General features: G+C 37.4%; 1 protein-coding gene across 2 annotated transcripts; it reads left to right on the top strand.

Annotated features, from left to right (window-relative positions):
- The first annotated feature begins 1,957 nt into the window (after positions 1-1,957).
- LOC124144133 (hemicentin-2-like) lies at positions 1,958-13,466 on the top strand. 2 transcript variants are annotated; one of them, XM_048385085.1, is made up of 13 exons: positions 1,958-2,113; positions 3,379-3,446; positions 3,849-4,202; positions 5,930-6,187; positions 6,427-6,711; positions 9,097-9,375; positions 9,897-10,187; positions 11,475-11,624; positions 12,001-12,037; positions 12,179-12,231; positions 12,338-12,430; positions 12,564-12,674; positions 13,149-13,466. In XM_048385085.1, the coding sequence occupies exons 2-13, from the start codon at positions 3,392-3,394 to the stop codon at positions 13,169-13,171; spliced, it is 1,989 nt and encodes a 662-aa protein (XP_048241042.1). In that variant the 5' UTR covers positions 1,958-2,113; positions 3,379-3,391; the 3' UTR covers positions 13,172-13,466. The 2 variants fall into 2 exon arrangements, with proteins under 2 accessions (XP_048241042.1, XP_048241043.1); XM_048385086.1 differs by having other exon boundaries at positions 1,961-2,113; positions 12,001-12,019.
- Positions 13,467-15,057: the final 1,591 nt, after the last annotated feature.

Raw genomic sequence — 15,057 nt, 5'->3', positions numbered from 1 at the left:
AATATCACATGCGATAGATAATCTTAAAGTTCCTAAATCACCAGGAGATGATTGTATTCTGTCAGAGTTCTTTAAAAATGCCAAAGATATAGTAATTCCATGTCTCACTCAATATTGATGACATCTATCTTTCCTTGTGCTAGGGCTACAACCAATATATCACCCATACATAAGAAAGGCAACACAGAAGACCCTACTTACCACAAAGGAATCTTATTACTTAACACCATGTATCAAAATGTTGCCTATATTCTTAAAAAAGAGATTGAGACTTTCCTTGAAAATAAAGATATCATTAGAGAATACCAAGTTGTGTCCCCCCCCCCAAGAAAAACAACAAACCATTCCACTACAGACAACATATTCATTTTACAGTCGTTAGTACAGAAACACATTATCTGTAAATAACATAAATTGTACTGTGCTTTTGAAGACTTTAGGAAAACATTTGATGTGGTAAATAGAAATAAGTTGATGTTTTTACTATTAAACAATGATATTCACAGTAAATTCATTGGAGTTATTCAGAGTATGTATATGTCTATTGTTTTTTACGTGTTCAGTCAGTGTAAGACAAGGATACACTCTCCGTCATTTACTTTTTTCAGTTTTTATTGAGGAATAAGTGGAATTTTTTGGTTCTAGGTTCAACGAAGGTGTGTTCATATCAGAGAAAAGGTATAACATAATTCTTTTATTATTTATTTATGATTTATTGCTAGTAGCAGATTCTACTAAGAAGTTACAAAGACGATTGTATCTCTTGGAAGAATACTGTGGAAGATGGAGAATGGAAATATACACACACAAAACTAACATTATTGTATTCAGAAATGGTGGCAGACTATCTAGATACGAAAGATGGACATATAATAATGTACCACTTAAGACTGTTAGTTCCTATAAATAGCTGGGTCTCATGATAACTCTTCAGCTAATTAGGACCGCAGCTTGTAATACCTTTACCGAACAGGCACGTAAAGCACCATATAATATCAAATCGTTTGTGCTCAAATACATTATATCTGTTAATAATGCCTTTCAAATATTTGACACAAAAATAACACCGATATTAATGTATGATAGAGAGCTAAGGGGATACAATAAAAGAGAAAATATATAAAAAAAATTTCATAGATAATTTTTTTAATATGTGTTAAATATAAGCTATTCTTTGCCAAATGCTGTTGCATATGGAGAGTGTGGCAGATATCCGCTCTGTACACAATGTTATGTCATATGTGTCAATTACTGGTCAACGTTTTATCTATGCCCACACACAGACATCCGGACTGGTGTTTACAGATGCTATATGATACCTGTGACAGGCAATACTTCGATTGGGCATCTCATATGAGAAATCAAAGCAGTTGGTGATGAAGAAGCATTTATCTTTGTCCTGAAACAACGTATCATTGACTGTGCTAAAAAAACTCCTCTCAGATAACGATCAATTAAATTTTATTCAAACCTAAAATCAGAACTTCAGTTTGAATGATACGTCCAAAATATTAATGTGCTGAATTACAGGAAGGCCTGGTTAAAATTTAGAAGTGGATATGATACCTTTGGTGTTCTAAACGTATGTAAAGGTAATAGAGGTAAATGTCTAGAAGATGAAAAGCACGTTTGTTTTGTATGTCCTAAAAAGTTTTAACAAACAACCGAGCCCACTGTATGATGCTATTAATTAATTCTAAAATACTTGAGAATATATTCATCTGTCAATATATATGTATATTGTATTTAAAATTAGAAGGGAAATTTAATGTTATCCAATAGCAAGATAGATGTCCAATGTAATATAACTGTATGATATATATGTATGTTATGTGGGTCCTATGGCCTTGAAAAACAATAAACTGATTGATTGACTGATACATACACAACAGGAACAAACCCGTCATCAATAACAGACTGGATCCTCATCTGCAGTCACTGTGTTGACAAATGATACTATCACTCAAGCTGCAACGCGATTGTGGCCTCAATGTTTACTCGGGTGTATTTATGAACCAGGAAGGAAACTACACATGATGATGTCTGACCTGACAACCAATGTTAAATTATTCGACGAGGGACAGCCCTGACACAAAGCAGCCCTGACACAAAGGTGAGACAATGTATTTGGTCATGCTCGAAACAGACATAATTTCTGATAGTTTAACCAACGTTTAACAAAATCTAGACTGATGTACTTATGTACATTTGCTTAGCTTCCAATTGGCAACTGCTTACATAGATATTCAGCACGCCACACAGCACAGATGAGGAGGTACTATAAATAACTGATATTAATCTGTCACTTGAGTCAATAACTCCATTGGTAGATGAGTAAGGACGATGTAACACAAGACTCAGGGGTAAAGTTTAAGACATCGGCAGTCAATGTAGTCAATTTGTTGTAGTTTGAAATAGGTCGAAATGGTACAAAGTTAAGTAATCACGTGACAGAAATCACACGGGGCCCGAGTGAACAATGCTCTAGGTGCGGAGACACGCTCTGTCCTAACTACAAGTCGAACAGCGATTTTTATTATCGTTGACGTTGTTGGTGGTGATTCGGCGACTAGCCGTGCAAACCGCCTCTTTGTGACCCATGTACATTTAGATATGTAAGATCCGGAGACCTAAGGAGGTGTTAAATGACAGTTATAAATAGCGCTGGAGATGAAGGGTCCTGCCCGGAGGGGACTTATGTTCAGAGGCTATATGCAAAATGTATCCTGTAAACATTAAATAGACAAACGAGATAGAATGTTGGTGCACTTTGGAAAAAATATTGACACAATCAGGTATTGCTTTAGGTATTTTGGATAAATGAAGTCTTAAAGAAACCTACGGTTTCCACAATGGCAAATACATAAAATGGATATCCCTCTCGTAGATACCCGTCTGAGGCCAACATGACTTCATGATCAGCTACTCATACACTTGATCCGTTCAGCAATACTTAGATGCATGGATATCATAAGGAACGTTCATCTGACACACAGGACACCAGATTGAAAAACTATATTCAAATATTTCATCAGGTAAAACAAACTAGCCAATCTGACGTGATATAGATATCACAATGTACCATTTAAACAACACGAGCACAGGTATGGTTCTAAGAAAACAAAAACATGATAAGAATGATTTTTGGATTCGAACCCATCATCAAGGGTGCAGACCCGCTAATTTCACACTTTCACTCCCTGAAGATACATTTAACTGCCACTGAAAGAAGTTATGAAGATAACTCATTAATATACACATGCATAGTCTCAGTTCTTGCAAGGCACAGGTTAGAATGTATCTGATCATAACCAAATATGTAAGTCTCCAGATAGGAATGTGTATTGTTCTCTAGCACAAAATGTATTACCTTTTCAGAACACTGCTGCCAATGGCGTCCCTTCCTAGCAAAGCAACGATTTTGCTTGCAGTTTGCCTCATGAAAGGTATGTCAGGCTTAAGATTAAAAGCATAAGGATTTCTTTCTGTATATAATTCTTTTCTTACATCTGATGTCACGTACACATAGTATGGTGTAACATACTATTATCAAGGAAAGATTGCAGCTGTGATATTCTAATTCCATTTATCACAGAATATATATGAGTCGTGGAAATGTTCTTTCAGCTGTTGTAAGGACATGATTTAAAACGTTTTTAGCTCTTACTCTCACTATGATTCTTGGTTTGTCAGTACCACACCTGTGCTCGCCAGAGACGTGTCACCCATATGTCTCAGAAGCCTTGAAATTCCTGGAATACTGATTAAACCCAACTTGCATCCTTACTGGAGTAACGTCGGCAAAAGTCATATGTGAGAATGTTCCGTGTTTGCGTGTTTCGTTCCAGATGTTGAAGGGGAAGTGACAGTATCCGGATCAGGAGGTACAGGGATACCCAACCAGCAGGCTCTGACACTGAGATGCAACTACACTGTGCCAGGGGATGTTGTTACTTCATTCACATGGAGGAGGGTGGAGGGCAACTCTGCAGTGAGCATAGTCTCAGGTTCAGTGACTCCCCAGACAGCCATATTCCTGGACTCTTGGCAGAACAAGGGCGTGTTTGTTGGTAACTACACCTCCTCCCTAGACATCCAGCTGCCTGCCAGTCACGTGACAACCAGCTATGCCGGGACATACAGTTGTCAAGTGAGTGGACTGTCAGATACTGGACGAGTGGATGTCACTGCCTCTGTGTTGGGTAAGTATGTGATGGACATTATTATGGATAGAAGGGTCAAGGGTCACCTCCAACTAAGTCAGGATTAACATTTGTATAGTGCATGGACTGTGAGATACCAGACACCTGGATATCATTGTCTTTGTTGTGGTGTATGCATGTATGTTATTATGCATGTACGTGTCCGTGTATGGGTGCGCGCGTGCGTGCGTGCGTGCGTGCGTGCGTGCGTTTGTGTGTGTGTGTGTGTGTGTGTGTGTGTGTGTGTGTGTGTGTGTGTGTGTGTGTGTGCGTGTGTGTGTGTGTGTGTGTGTGTGTGTGTGTGTGTGTGCGTGTGTGTGTGTGTGTTAAACGCCGCATTCAGCAATACTTCAGCTGCATGACAGTGGTCTGTAAATCCAGTGCCTGACATCATGAACATCGATCTACGCAGTTAGGATACGATGTCAAGTCAGCGAGCCTGATCACCCGATCCTGTTAGTCGCTTCTGTTGTCTAATGAAATGTCTAAATGAATGGACAAATATTGGCGTCTACTTTTCCAATTAGACAAATGTAAATGTCAACAGTTTCAAGAAATCCTGCCTTCCAAATGTCAAATGTTCACTTTGTTTGTTTTGTAGCAAATTTGCTTGAATGATGAATACATGAATATTTTGTAAAGATACTTTTTGGAAGCTGTGTAGTTTAACCGATAAACAGGTAAATACATGTGTTAATTCCCTAACTACACTATTAAAATAATTAATTTGGCGATTGCGACCTGCTGATCTAGGTATCGAATCGGAGGCGGCGTTCAATTGTAAGTTTCACCGAGAAAGAAATGAAGCACTGATCAAAGTGGCACTACACCGAACTCACTTATTCATTTATACAGGAAATATAGTTCACTTATGTAGTGTTTTATGTGTACTTCATGTTATGTGTGTTGTTATTTTGTATGTTCCCAAGTATAATTATTTTCGTGTGCTCCTCTTATTCCTTTATTTTTCACTATATCAAAACTCTGTACCTCCATCTGTTTTTGCTTTAACCGTTTATTTCTAGTGTAGTTTATCTTACAATTTTCTCTGATATTAAAATATAATGATTAAATTCACACTGTGGGGGTCGTGTTTAATGCATCATTTAAAACAATATACCGGGGATGATTTAATACAAAATACGCTATGTACATCATTAAAACGAGTGATGAGCATAGCGTGATAGATTATATAACACATATAAAGAACATATCAGATAATACACATGTTGATTCCGTCCAATTACATATATGAGTATGTAAATATCGGTCTAAATAGTTTATATGGTTTTATTAAAACCTCATTCTTTAGCTATTTCTCACATGTATCTTATTGATTCGTTGAATTATTCTAAAATGTATATGGGGAATTTATTTCATACCAAATGTGATCATTGTCATTGCTAATGTTTCAGAAACATTATTGGGCATATTTCCTGCAGACATTTATCGCAAAACACAAGGTTATGTCTTTAACTATCATGTCAGTTATTATTGTATAACATTAAGTGCGAGAACTGTTAAATTGTTGTGGGAACTGAACGAGCAATCCCCATCAATATCTGGCCTGCCGTTCTCTATTCGCAGGATAGACTGCAGTACCTATCACACCTTCATCTTTTTCAGACCTTCCCTCTTTATCTGGACTACCACCATTTTAGACTGTCACAGAGTTCTCTAATCTCAGGATAGACTGTAGTACCTATCACACCTTCATCTTTTTTCAGACCTTCCTTCTATATCTGGACTACCACCAGTTCAGACTGTGAAAGAGTTCTCTAATCTCAGGATAGACTGTAGTACCTACACCACACCAGGCAACCCTCCAACAACAAGCTACACCTGGACCTATGGTGGTTCTACTGTCAGTACTGGGGCTGTACTTGATAGAAGCAGAATCAGCAGGAGTCAAGGAGGAAGCTACAACTGTACTGCTAGCAACACTCAGGGGTCAGTCTCGGCCTCAGTCAATGTGGATGTACAGTGTGAGTAATTGCACCACCTTCTCCCAAAAGTACAAATGTGTGTTGTTCTTATTGCATACATTGTATAAATACCCTTATTATTGGTATAATTATATAAATTGTATACTGAACAAATCATGCCATAACAGATTACATAGTCATGCATGTTTTTCTGGATAATAACCAGTAAATGTACATGTGTATTGTTTAACAGCAGTCAATTCAATTTCGCTTATGGATTTGTAATTTCCATTTTTCAGATGCTCCTTCTATGTCTGGACTACCAACAGCGCAGAATGTCACAGAGTTCTCTAATCTAAGGATAGACTGTAGTACCTACACCACACCAGGCAACCCTCCAACAACAGGCTACACCTGGACCTTTGGTGGTTCTACTGTCAGTACTGGGGCTGTACTTGACAGAAGCAGCATCAGTAGAAATCAGGGCGGAAACTACACCTGCACTGCCAGCAACACGCTGACACCAAGTGGGGGATCTCAACAACAGGGAACAGCAGCATTCCAGGTCAATGTGGACGTTCAATGTGAGTCGCGGATTTGCGTGTTATTTCCTTTTTCGTTTCAATGGATTATGACCCGTATATGGCCTGGTTTGACAGTATCTCTGTTTAAATCAGAAGCTGAGGAAACAGAATTTAAGCAGTGATGATACAATATGCAAATTACAGTATCTAGGTTATCATGGCTACCAAAAGCATTATCTATCATGCCCGGCAGTTTGCCGTGCTAAATAACAAGTGCTGGGTATAGTGTAGGCAACGGGTCTGAACAGTTCCATTGTTTGCTAGTTGACAAGTAGTATGTACAACACATATATTTAAATCATATTTACTATGCAGATATATTATATTTACCATGAGGTGGAATCGCTATGGCACTATTAGCTGAATCGGCCCATTGACTTTTAATTATCAATTCGTTTAATGTGTTGGAATTCGACTGAACTGTAAAACATAGGTTTAGGCTTCTGTCAGGTTTGTTTTTCTAAACCAGTGTGTATGTCACATGCTGCTCACACAGCATGATACAGCTGAATCATTGTTTAAAGCAGATCAAAACTCAGTTCACTCCCTCACAATCCATAATACTTACAAGCCTCATCACGTGCGCCACGAGCTCCCAGCCGTGTATAGAGTCACGCTATATGCGACATAAATCTATATCTGACAAACTGTCAAGCACTTTCAAGTTGCGCTCCTATGACAACACAGTATGAGCGCTCTAGAATAACAACAGTTGTCTTGGTCTTGCTACCACAAGCACAGCTTTTTTTTTTTTTTTGACAAAACTCAAATAATACATTTACTGCACTCAACTTCAATGCAATGTCTATGTGAGGTAAAGCTTTCATAATAAAAGTTGATGTTGAATTGCTTTTAATAATGATTTTAAATAAAATATGTCAACGCCAGAGAATGATCATTCTCGATTATCTTCCGAAACAGATTCCGCTGTGCGCAAACGGGAAAATAGGGATGTTTTTTGTATGAATGATATGGTATGATTATACAGAGAATTATGCTTTTGCCATGAATATGGAAATTGGTTTGTTGCTTTTATATTGATGCATATGCAGGTCAGAAGGTTAAACCTCCAATTTTGGTTTCATTTAAAAAGGCTTCAATATTTTTATCTAGAGTGGATTGATGAAGTTTCAATTGGCAACACACAAGATGTCCATACGTTTTCACACGATTGTATATTCCAAATGATGTAAACACCGACGTCGAAACCGACTCCTCAGAAACCGAAAAAAATCGCAGTCATGGTTACCTGACACATTTATACAGAAGCCAGGTGTTTGCATACATTTATTGTTTTGACTGCATATTAGTGACAAAGTATTTATTCGCTTGGACATATCACAGCGAACTATAGATAAGTAAACACACCTCTAACGTTGTAACCTTAGTTCGGGGATGTTAATGACCTTCTACATTGATCTTTGAATCTGCCTCCTAGACCTAGTCACTACATGTTTTATGATTACTTTAAAACAGCCGAGTAACTGTGTCTGAAACAATTAAAAGCGTCACCTTTGGACTGATTCATGTTCAATCAATGTATCATCAAATATTGTAACTGATTTGTGGGGTAGGTCAGATGAAAACAACATGCTATTCGAAAGATAATATTGTTCATGGTACTGAAAGCTCAAACCCATTGAGTGATCGCGTACTGGCCAACACAGACACACACGCACGCACGCACGCACGCACGCACGCACGCACGCACGCAGGCAGGCACGCACGCACGCACGCACGCACGCACGCACGCAAACACGCAAACACCATTCAGAAAGAAAAAACACACTGTGATTATGGGTCTCACAAGAGTGCCTAAAAAAGAGATTTGTTCACATACCATTTCAGGTGTTCACATGCCTACGGCAAAGTATACAAGAAAGTCAAAATTCAATGACTGAGTGTTTTTTATGCATTAAGTTCTACAAAACTTCCCCCTAAACAACTTTCGGCAAGTGACCAGAAAAAAACCCTAACATTACACGGTCAATAATTTCCTGTGTATAATACACTCACACAATTTGCACATTAAAATTTGTTTGAAGCCTTACACCACACAGCAGTTACCCAGGATGTAAGCAAATAACATTCTGTACAAGACATAAAACACATGTCACTTATAGTATTAGCGAAACAGCCTTCGTGTACTGATTCAATCAACTGACTCTAAAAGTGCATCACTAATCGCAGTTTCAGTACACATCTTAATGTTACAATGGCAACATTAAAGCAAGGATGTCTTTCTCAATTGTAAAGCAGATTAGTAAAATGATGTCTTTGATGAGGCATTGAATGGTAGGCGGTACATATGTTTTGTTCCTGTTCTACCTAGTCCCTATCCAATCTACAGCCAATGTCAAAGTCACACTTGTGCATTTTTTGCAGACCAAGCGAGTATAAGGAAGTTTACTGCCAACTCTAACTATGGCTCAGTGACAGTTAACGAATCTGATCCAGTGACCTTGAGATGCCAGATTGATAGCAATCCAGGGTCAGTCATCAGGTTACTGAATGGGACTGAGGAGTTGACAAGGGCAGATAACTCCCTGACAGCGGAATATCGACTGGAGTCAGCAGACTGTGGACAAAGAGGGAACTACTCCTGCACTGCCACTAACAACATCAGGGCACCTGTCAGCCAGAGGCTGGAGTTGCTGGTCAAATGTAATCTTTGGATATTCTAAATGCATCTTAGTTTTATGATAATCGCTATTTACGCTTTTTGTTTTAACTTTTTCTACGTTAGTGAAGTAAACGTGCGTCCTGCTATTAAAAAGTAACGTCAGCCATCTTGCAAAAGTGCAAAGACAAACTGAAAAACGGAACGATTCTTGATTAATCAATGCTATTGTAATTTAACAAATATAATATTTGGGATAACACTTCCTTGGTAAAGTACATATTCTCGTACTTTTCTTGGGTTGATGACTGTCAACCCAAGAAAAGTACGATAATCTGTACTTTACTAAAGAAATTTTATCTCAAATATAACATTTGCTACATTTGACCACTTTCTAAATGACATTGTGTATTCATACTATTGTAATTGTTTCAGGCTATATTGCTGAAACTGGCACTCGAGCAATTAAATCAGTCACATAACCAACTGTCAATTTGGTCTCCGTCTTACTTTTCCCAGGTTTCTTCCAGAGGCATTACGTATGTTGATTTCTAAATTAATCCAGGTTCTCCTCGACTGGATCAGTCACAGCAACTGAAGTACGTCTCTAGACTGGGTGGTAATGTGATGGCGATTGTGTCAGTCCTGGCCTACCCCCTTCCTACATTAACCTGGAGTAGAACCACCAACAGCAGCCATGACCTCACTGGTTCCTCCAGCCCTGTCTCAGACATCTCAGTCACTGCCAGACTACACCTTACCAACCTCCAACAGCAGGACTTCGGGGACTACAGCCTTACAGTGGACAATGGTGTAGGCGGGTCAGTGGCATACACAGTCAGCATAATGTTTGCAGGTGAGTCTTTTGTTGTAAGGGCAACCACATATACCTACCCAGTTTAGATATATAGATAATGCAACAACGTCGTCGGAGTGGTTATCGTGGCTGTCTGAGTTCAAAGGTGGACACCCCCAGACATCTCTGCTTGAGTATCGTCAGTTTACAACAAGTAAGTGGACTGTGTATAATCCTAATGATGACACTGATGATGTGATGGTGGTGGAGGTGACTTGGCATACACAGGGCAAATATACATATCCCGACTACATGCCTGAAATTATCATGAGGATTCTAATAAATATGTATTTGTTGATACTACGACTGAGAGTGGTATGTATCAATCAAGTAGAGTCACACATTGTCTAAGTATCAGTTAAATACGCTGTATAATTGAAATCTTATCAGCTCCAGCATCAAATGGATTTCTCATGTGGACATGTGTATGTTTTTGGCATTTTAAGTTTTGATTACACATCCAGACCAAGATAATCCATCTTATTTCTGATGCAGTGATTTACAATTTATACATACTTGTGTGGACAATGCAGTGCAATGTATCTCTAATGTAATTGATCACATGTTAAGAAATATTATCATTTAAAATGGATGTTATCCTTTCTCCAGTGTGCAAATATTTGAACAGCATTACTTTTCACGTGGTAATTATCCCTGTGCAGCATTAATGAATATTGGAATGAATAATGTTCTTTGTGATGGGTGCAACCAGTGGGACAGGATAGGCTCACCTTGTTGCGAACACCTGGCGCCATCACCTTTTGATAGTGATGCATAAACATATGCTTAAGAAATAGTCGGGAAAATGTAAGAAGTTTTGTCGCTTTTATTTATATAAAAAAAGGTGTTCAAAGATTCTAGGCATTAATAAACATGTGGTTGGGATATGCAGTGTTTTAAGCAATATACGTTTGAACGACAGTCTAAGTAAGGATAAGAATATGGATGAACAACTTCTTTATTATAATTAGGAGCGACGTTTTGGTGTAGGTTCTAACACCGTTATCAAGCAAGTAGAGAGTATGGTTGACAAGTATATATATATATATATATATATATATATATATATATATATATATATATATATATATATATATATATATATATATAGGTCTATTGCCTTTAAACGTTTAAGTGGTGAACTATGCACTTTGTGAGAATAACTGTCGCTGAGACACAAGTCTATCCATCACCAAATATTGTGTTCGAAGAAAGTGACACGAATATGCTTTCTCCTGAATACAGTGATTAGTACCTGTATGTTGTAAGTTTTTGTTTATATTGTAGATCCACCAGACCAGCAAAACCCCGAAAGTACCGGTGCAGGGGTAATAGCAGGAGCCACAGTAGGAGGCATGCTTCTTACTTTGCTCATTGGGGGAATTGTTCTGATGGTACTATACAGAAAGGGTTACAGGATCAGAAATATTCAAAAAGGTACATATAGTTAAATTAGAGTCAATTGATATAATTCCAAAATGATGGTTTATGATGTAGAGAAATGTGTTTGAAAGAAAACATTGTCAGGATGTCTTATTTCTAATGCAAATAACAATACATATTGACAGAAAAGGATGCAGCTGCACAAGCGAATGTTTTTGTGTTTTTAAAGTTGCCATTATAATATATATATATATATATATATATATATATATATATATATATATATATATATATATATATATATATATATATATATATTTGCAGTCATTTGCAGTTTACTTTATCATTTTGTCAGCAAATTTTCATTTACTATTGTGATGTGTCATGTGTATTAGACACTATATACTATATGTGTTATTCTTATTTCCAGGAAAGGCATCACGAAAAAGGTACTCAAAATATCAACAGTAAACATAACAGTGTAATTCATATGTATGAAATATGGTAAAGATAAATATTAGAATGACGAAAAACACATATTTTTATACTCAGTTTTATGGTTCAATTCCATTATGTATTTTTAGAAACCGTCCTTGTTAATTTTATAGCACCACGAATCCTGACACCGTAGAACTGGACAACAGAGGATATTCATCATTAGGTATGTACTGGTAGTTGGGTACAACCCGGTATATTGATCATACACTTGTGCCTGCATCTGTTTGACAGTGAAATCCTTACAATGTTTTCACATATATTTGTTTCAGATCTGATCAATAGTCCAGTACAGCATTCACATGTGGAGGAGGGATCAGAAAAACAACAGTACTCACAGTTGAAGATTTATGAGAATACAAAAGGTAGATGCAGATTTTGGCATTCTGCTTAATACTGTTTTATTTCTAATATTGAAGTTCACATAATGTTGAATTGCTGGTTAGAAGGGAGTTATGATTTGGATGGCTGATGAGATATGTAAACACTTATTTTCAGCGGATGCTACAGCAGATACAAGTACCTATGAAGGCATGGCCGAGACTCCCCCTGTGACCTATGAGTCCATCAGAGAATCACCATACCAGAACACTGGAGCACATTCTCAAGGTAACCAAAACATGTAACACTCTTGCCGATTGAAATCATATGTCATTGCCATGGATCAACCTCAGCGTGTACGATATAACAGCATTAAACAGAAGTACATGCTCTCTGTTCTGTTCTAATGTGCTACAAGTGTTCATCTATTCGTCTCGTGATATATTGCGTTGAAATGAATCTGTCATGTACTAGGTTTAATTACCTCTAGTTCTGTACTATTAATGTCCTGGCCATGAACATGAGCAAAGAAGTGGGTACATGTATATATCATGACATCGTTCAGTAACAAGGAACACTTTCAGGGCATCGCATTCATCTGTGGAACAAAATGTCTTTATTACTTACTCAACATGTAAGACATCATTAAGCAGGGTCTTAGCTTTCTGTTCTAATGTGATACGTATTCATTCATGCTATTGTGAGTTGATATAAAATCTGTCATATTCTACGATTAATTAACTCTAGTTCTTTACTTTTCAGGTCCTGGCCATGGCAATAAATAATGAAGACGGTAGACATCATGATATCGGTTCCAGTAACAGGCAACGGAACACGTGCAGCATATTATATTCCTTTCCTTTGAGTCAAAACACCAAGTATTTAGCATATTGTTTTATGTTTGCTACATAAGGTGAGATGATACAAGCACAGACAATCACTTACAGAAACCAAACGTTGACCATGGCCAGTAAGTTAGAGGAGCTCAGTCACATTGTGTTGGTTATGCTTATGTCTATTGGTGTATCGCCTTTGTCACTTGATATTTCTTATAACAAATAAACTTATTTTCACAATATATAAAGAGAACGCTTTGATGATCATATTAACATAATGGAAACAGTGTTTTCAGTGTCAGATTTCTTAGACTTTAACCTATTTGTACTATTGGGTGAGAAGCATCATTCATTGTTGAACCAAAATGACGAAATCTGATCAGTCAGTTTAAGTAAACAAAGATACATTCGTATAGAGTCAAGTATTGTCATCACACAACCAGATGCCAGGACTGCAATATTATGATACATCACCCCACTGAGATACACTACCTTGTTTTAACATGGATTCCAAACTCAGAAACAGAATTCTGACTCTGATCCGACCATTTTTGTTCTTTTTAATGCCGAGTGCCAAAACGGGTTACAACAAATACCATTTTTTAACGTTTTGTTTTGGTATGACGCGAGCAGGAATCCAACCACAGACCTTCCAGTTTCTTGGCAGACGCTCTCACTACTAGATCATTTAGGCAGTCGTCTTAACAGAAGAAATCACACGTGCGTGTCACCCAACCAACCACAACTCACACTGTGATATTGATATAACGTTACATTTATATAACGTTAAAATGCCTCTTTACCAGTCAGTATGGTTGCAGTTCCCGTTACTGATACTACAGTGTATCGTTGGAAACATTGATTTCTTCTGTTGGGAGGTTATAATCTGTAGGTTGGATATAACATTTGGATAGATTTGTCCCAAGTCAGACGAATGACACACTCAAACACAACAGTCACACGCACAATAGGGCCATTCATCGTGCCACATATGTATCACAATATGAAGACTTAGGGTTGATTCATTGCCAAATAACAAGGCTACAGTTTTGTGCTTGTGATATACGTGTTTTCAAAAATAGTTGGCTGAAACCTGAAAAAGAATACGTATTTTGCAAATTTATTGTCTTTAGAAATAATAAATTGATGATGATACAACCTAATACTGTCTTCGTGGCGCTCCTAGATTAAGAATAGTGAATAACTAAATTGAATTAAGTTTACAATATTCCAAAGATAACTTAACAGTAAGTACCACAAGCTCAGGCGATAATTCTTACGCACACGCAGTACATGTATGCCAAGCAACATAGATAAACCATTCCGATTTGTGACTTATTACGAAATAGGTTACATATATTTCTTCAAAAACGTTTATTAGTAGACATGGTTAGCATGTGTTCAGATTGTGTTGGGTAACTCCATATACTCGAATAATTCCGGTAGCCACTTAAAATTGGTGACTAAATTATAGTCAGTGTCGTCACAAAACGATGCTACTGGCTAGACACTGAGGACTACATATGTTACTTGTCCAAGAGAGTAAGAATACAAAGACTTTAAAGTACTTCGAAGTACTTTATGTAGTTGACCTTCAAGTTTTGTAATTACTAAGTACATAATCATGCGTTTATACAATATATTTCCATCGAGTGATCAAGCGTAACCCTTGTCATTCTGAACACTTACATACGTCTGTATGGAGATCAATAATATTAAACGTCAACGCCAGAGCATTACCTGTCTCGATTACTAGTATCTGCAGTAACATATTCTATTAAGTGTAAAATGAAAAATATCAGAGAAAATGATATGAATGGATTACTGAAAATCAG

The sequence above is a fragment of the Haliotis rufescens genome, unplaced genomic scaffold (genome assembly GCF_023055435.1).
Source record: "Haliotis rufescens isolate VD_foot unplaced genomic scaffold, xgHalRufe1.0.p SCAF_53, whole genome shotgun sequence".
Taxonomy (NCBI): domain Eukaryota; kingdom Metazoa; phylum Mollusca; class Gastropoda; order Lepetellida; family Haliotidae; genus Haliotis; species Haliotis rufescens.
This window is presented reverse-complemented; position numbering and strand designations above follow the sequence as displayed.

Excerpts from the sequence above, each read along its gene's own strand:
- LOC124144133 (XM_048385085.1), top strand. The coding sequence starts at position 3,392 with ATGGCGTCCCTTCCTAGCAAAGCAACGATTTTGCTTGCAGTTTGCCTC. Across the intron at positions 11,625-12,000 it reads GATCAGAAATATTCAAAAAG|GAAAGGCATCACGAAAAAGG; the intron begins GTACATATAGTT and ends TCTTATTTCCAG. Across the intron at positions 12,675-13,148 it reads CACTGGAGCACATTCTCAAG|GTCCTGGCCATGGCAATAAA; the intron begins GTAACCAAAACA and ends TTTACTTTTCAG.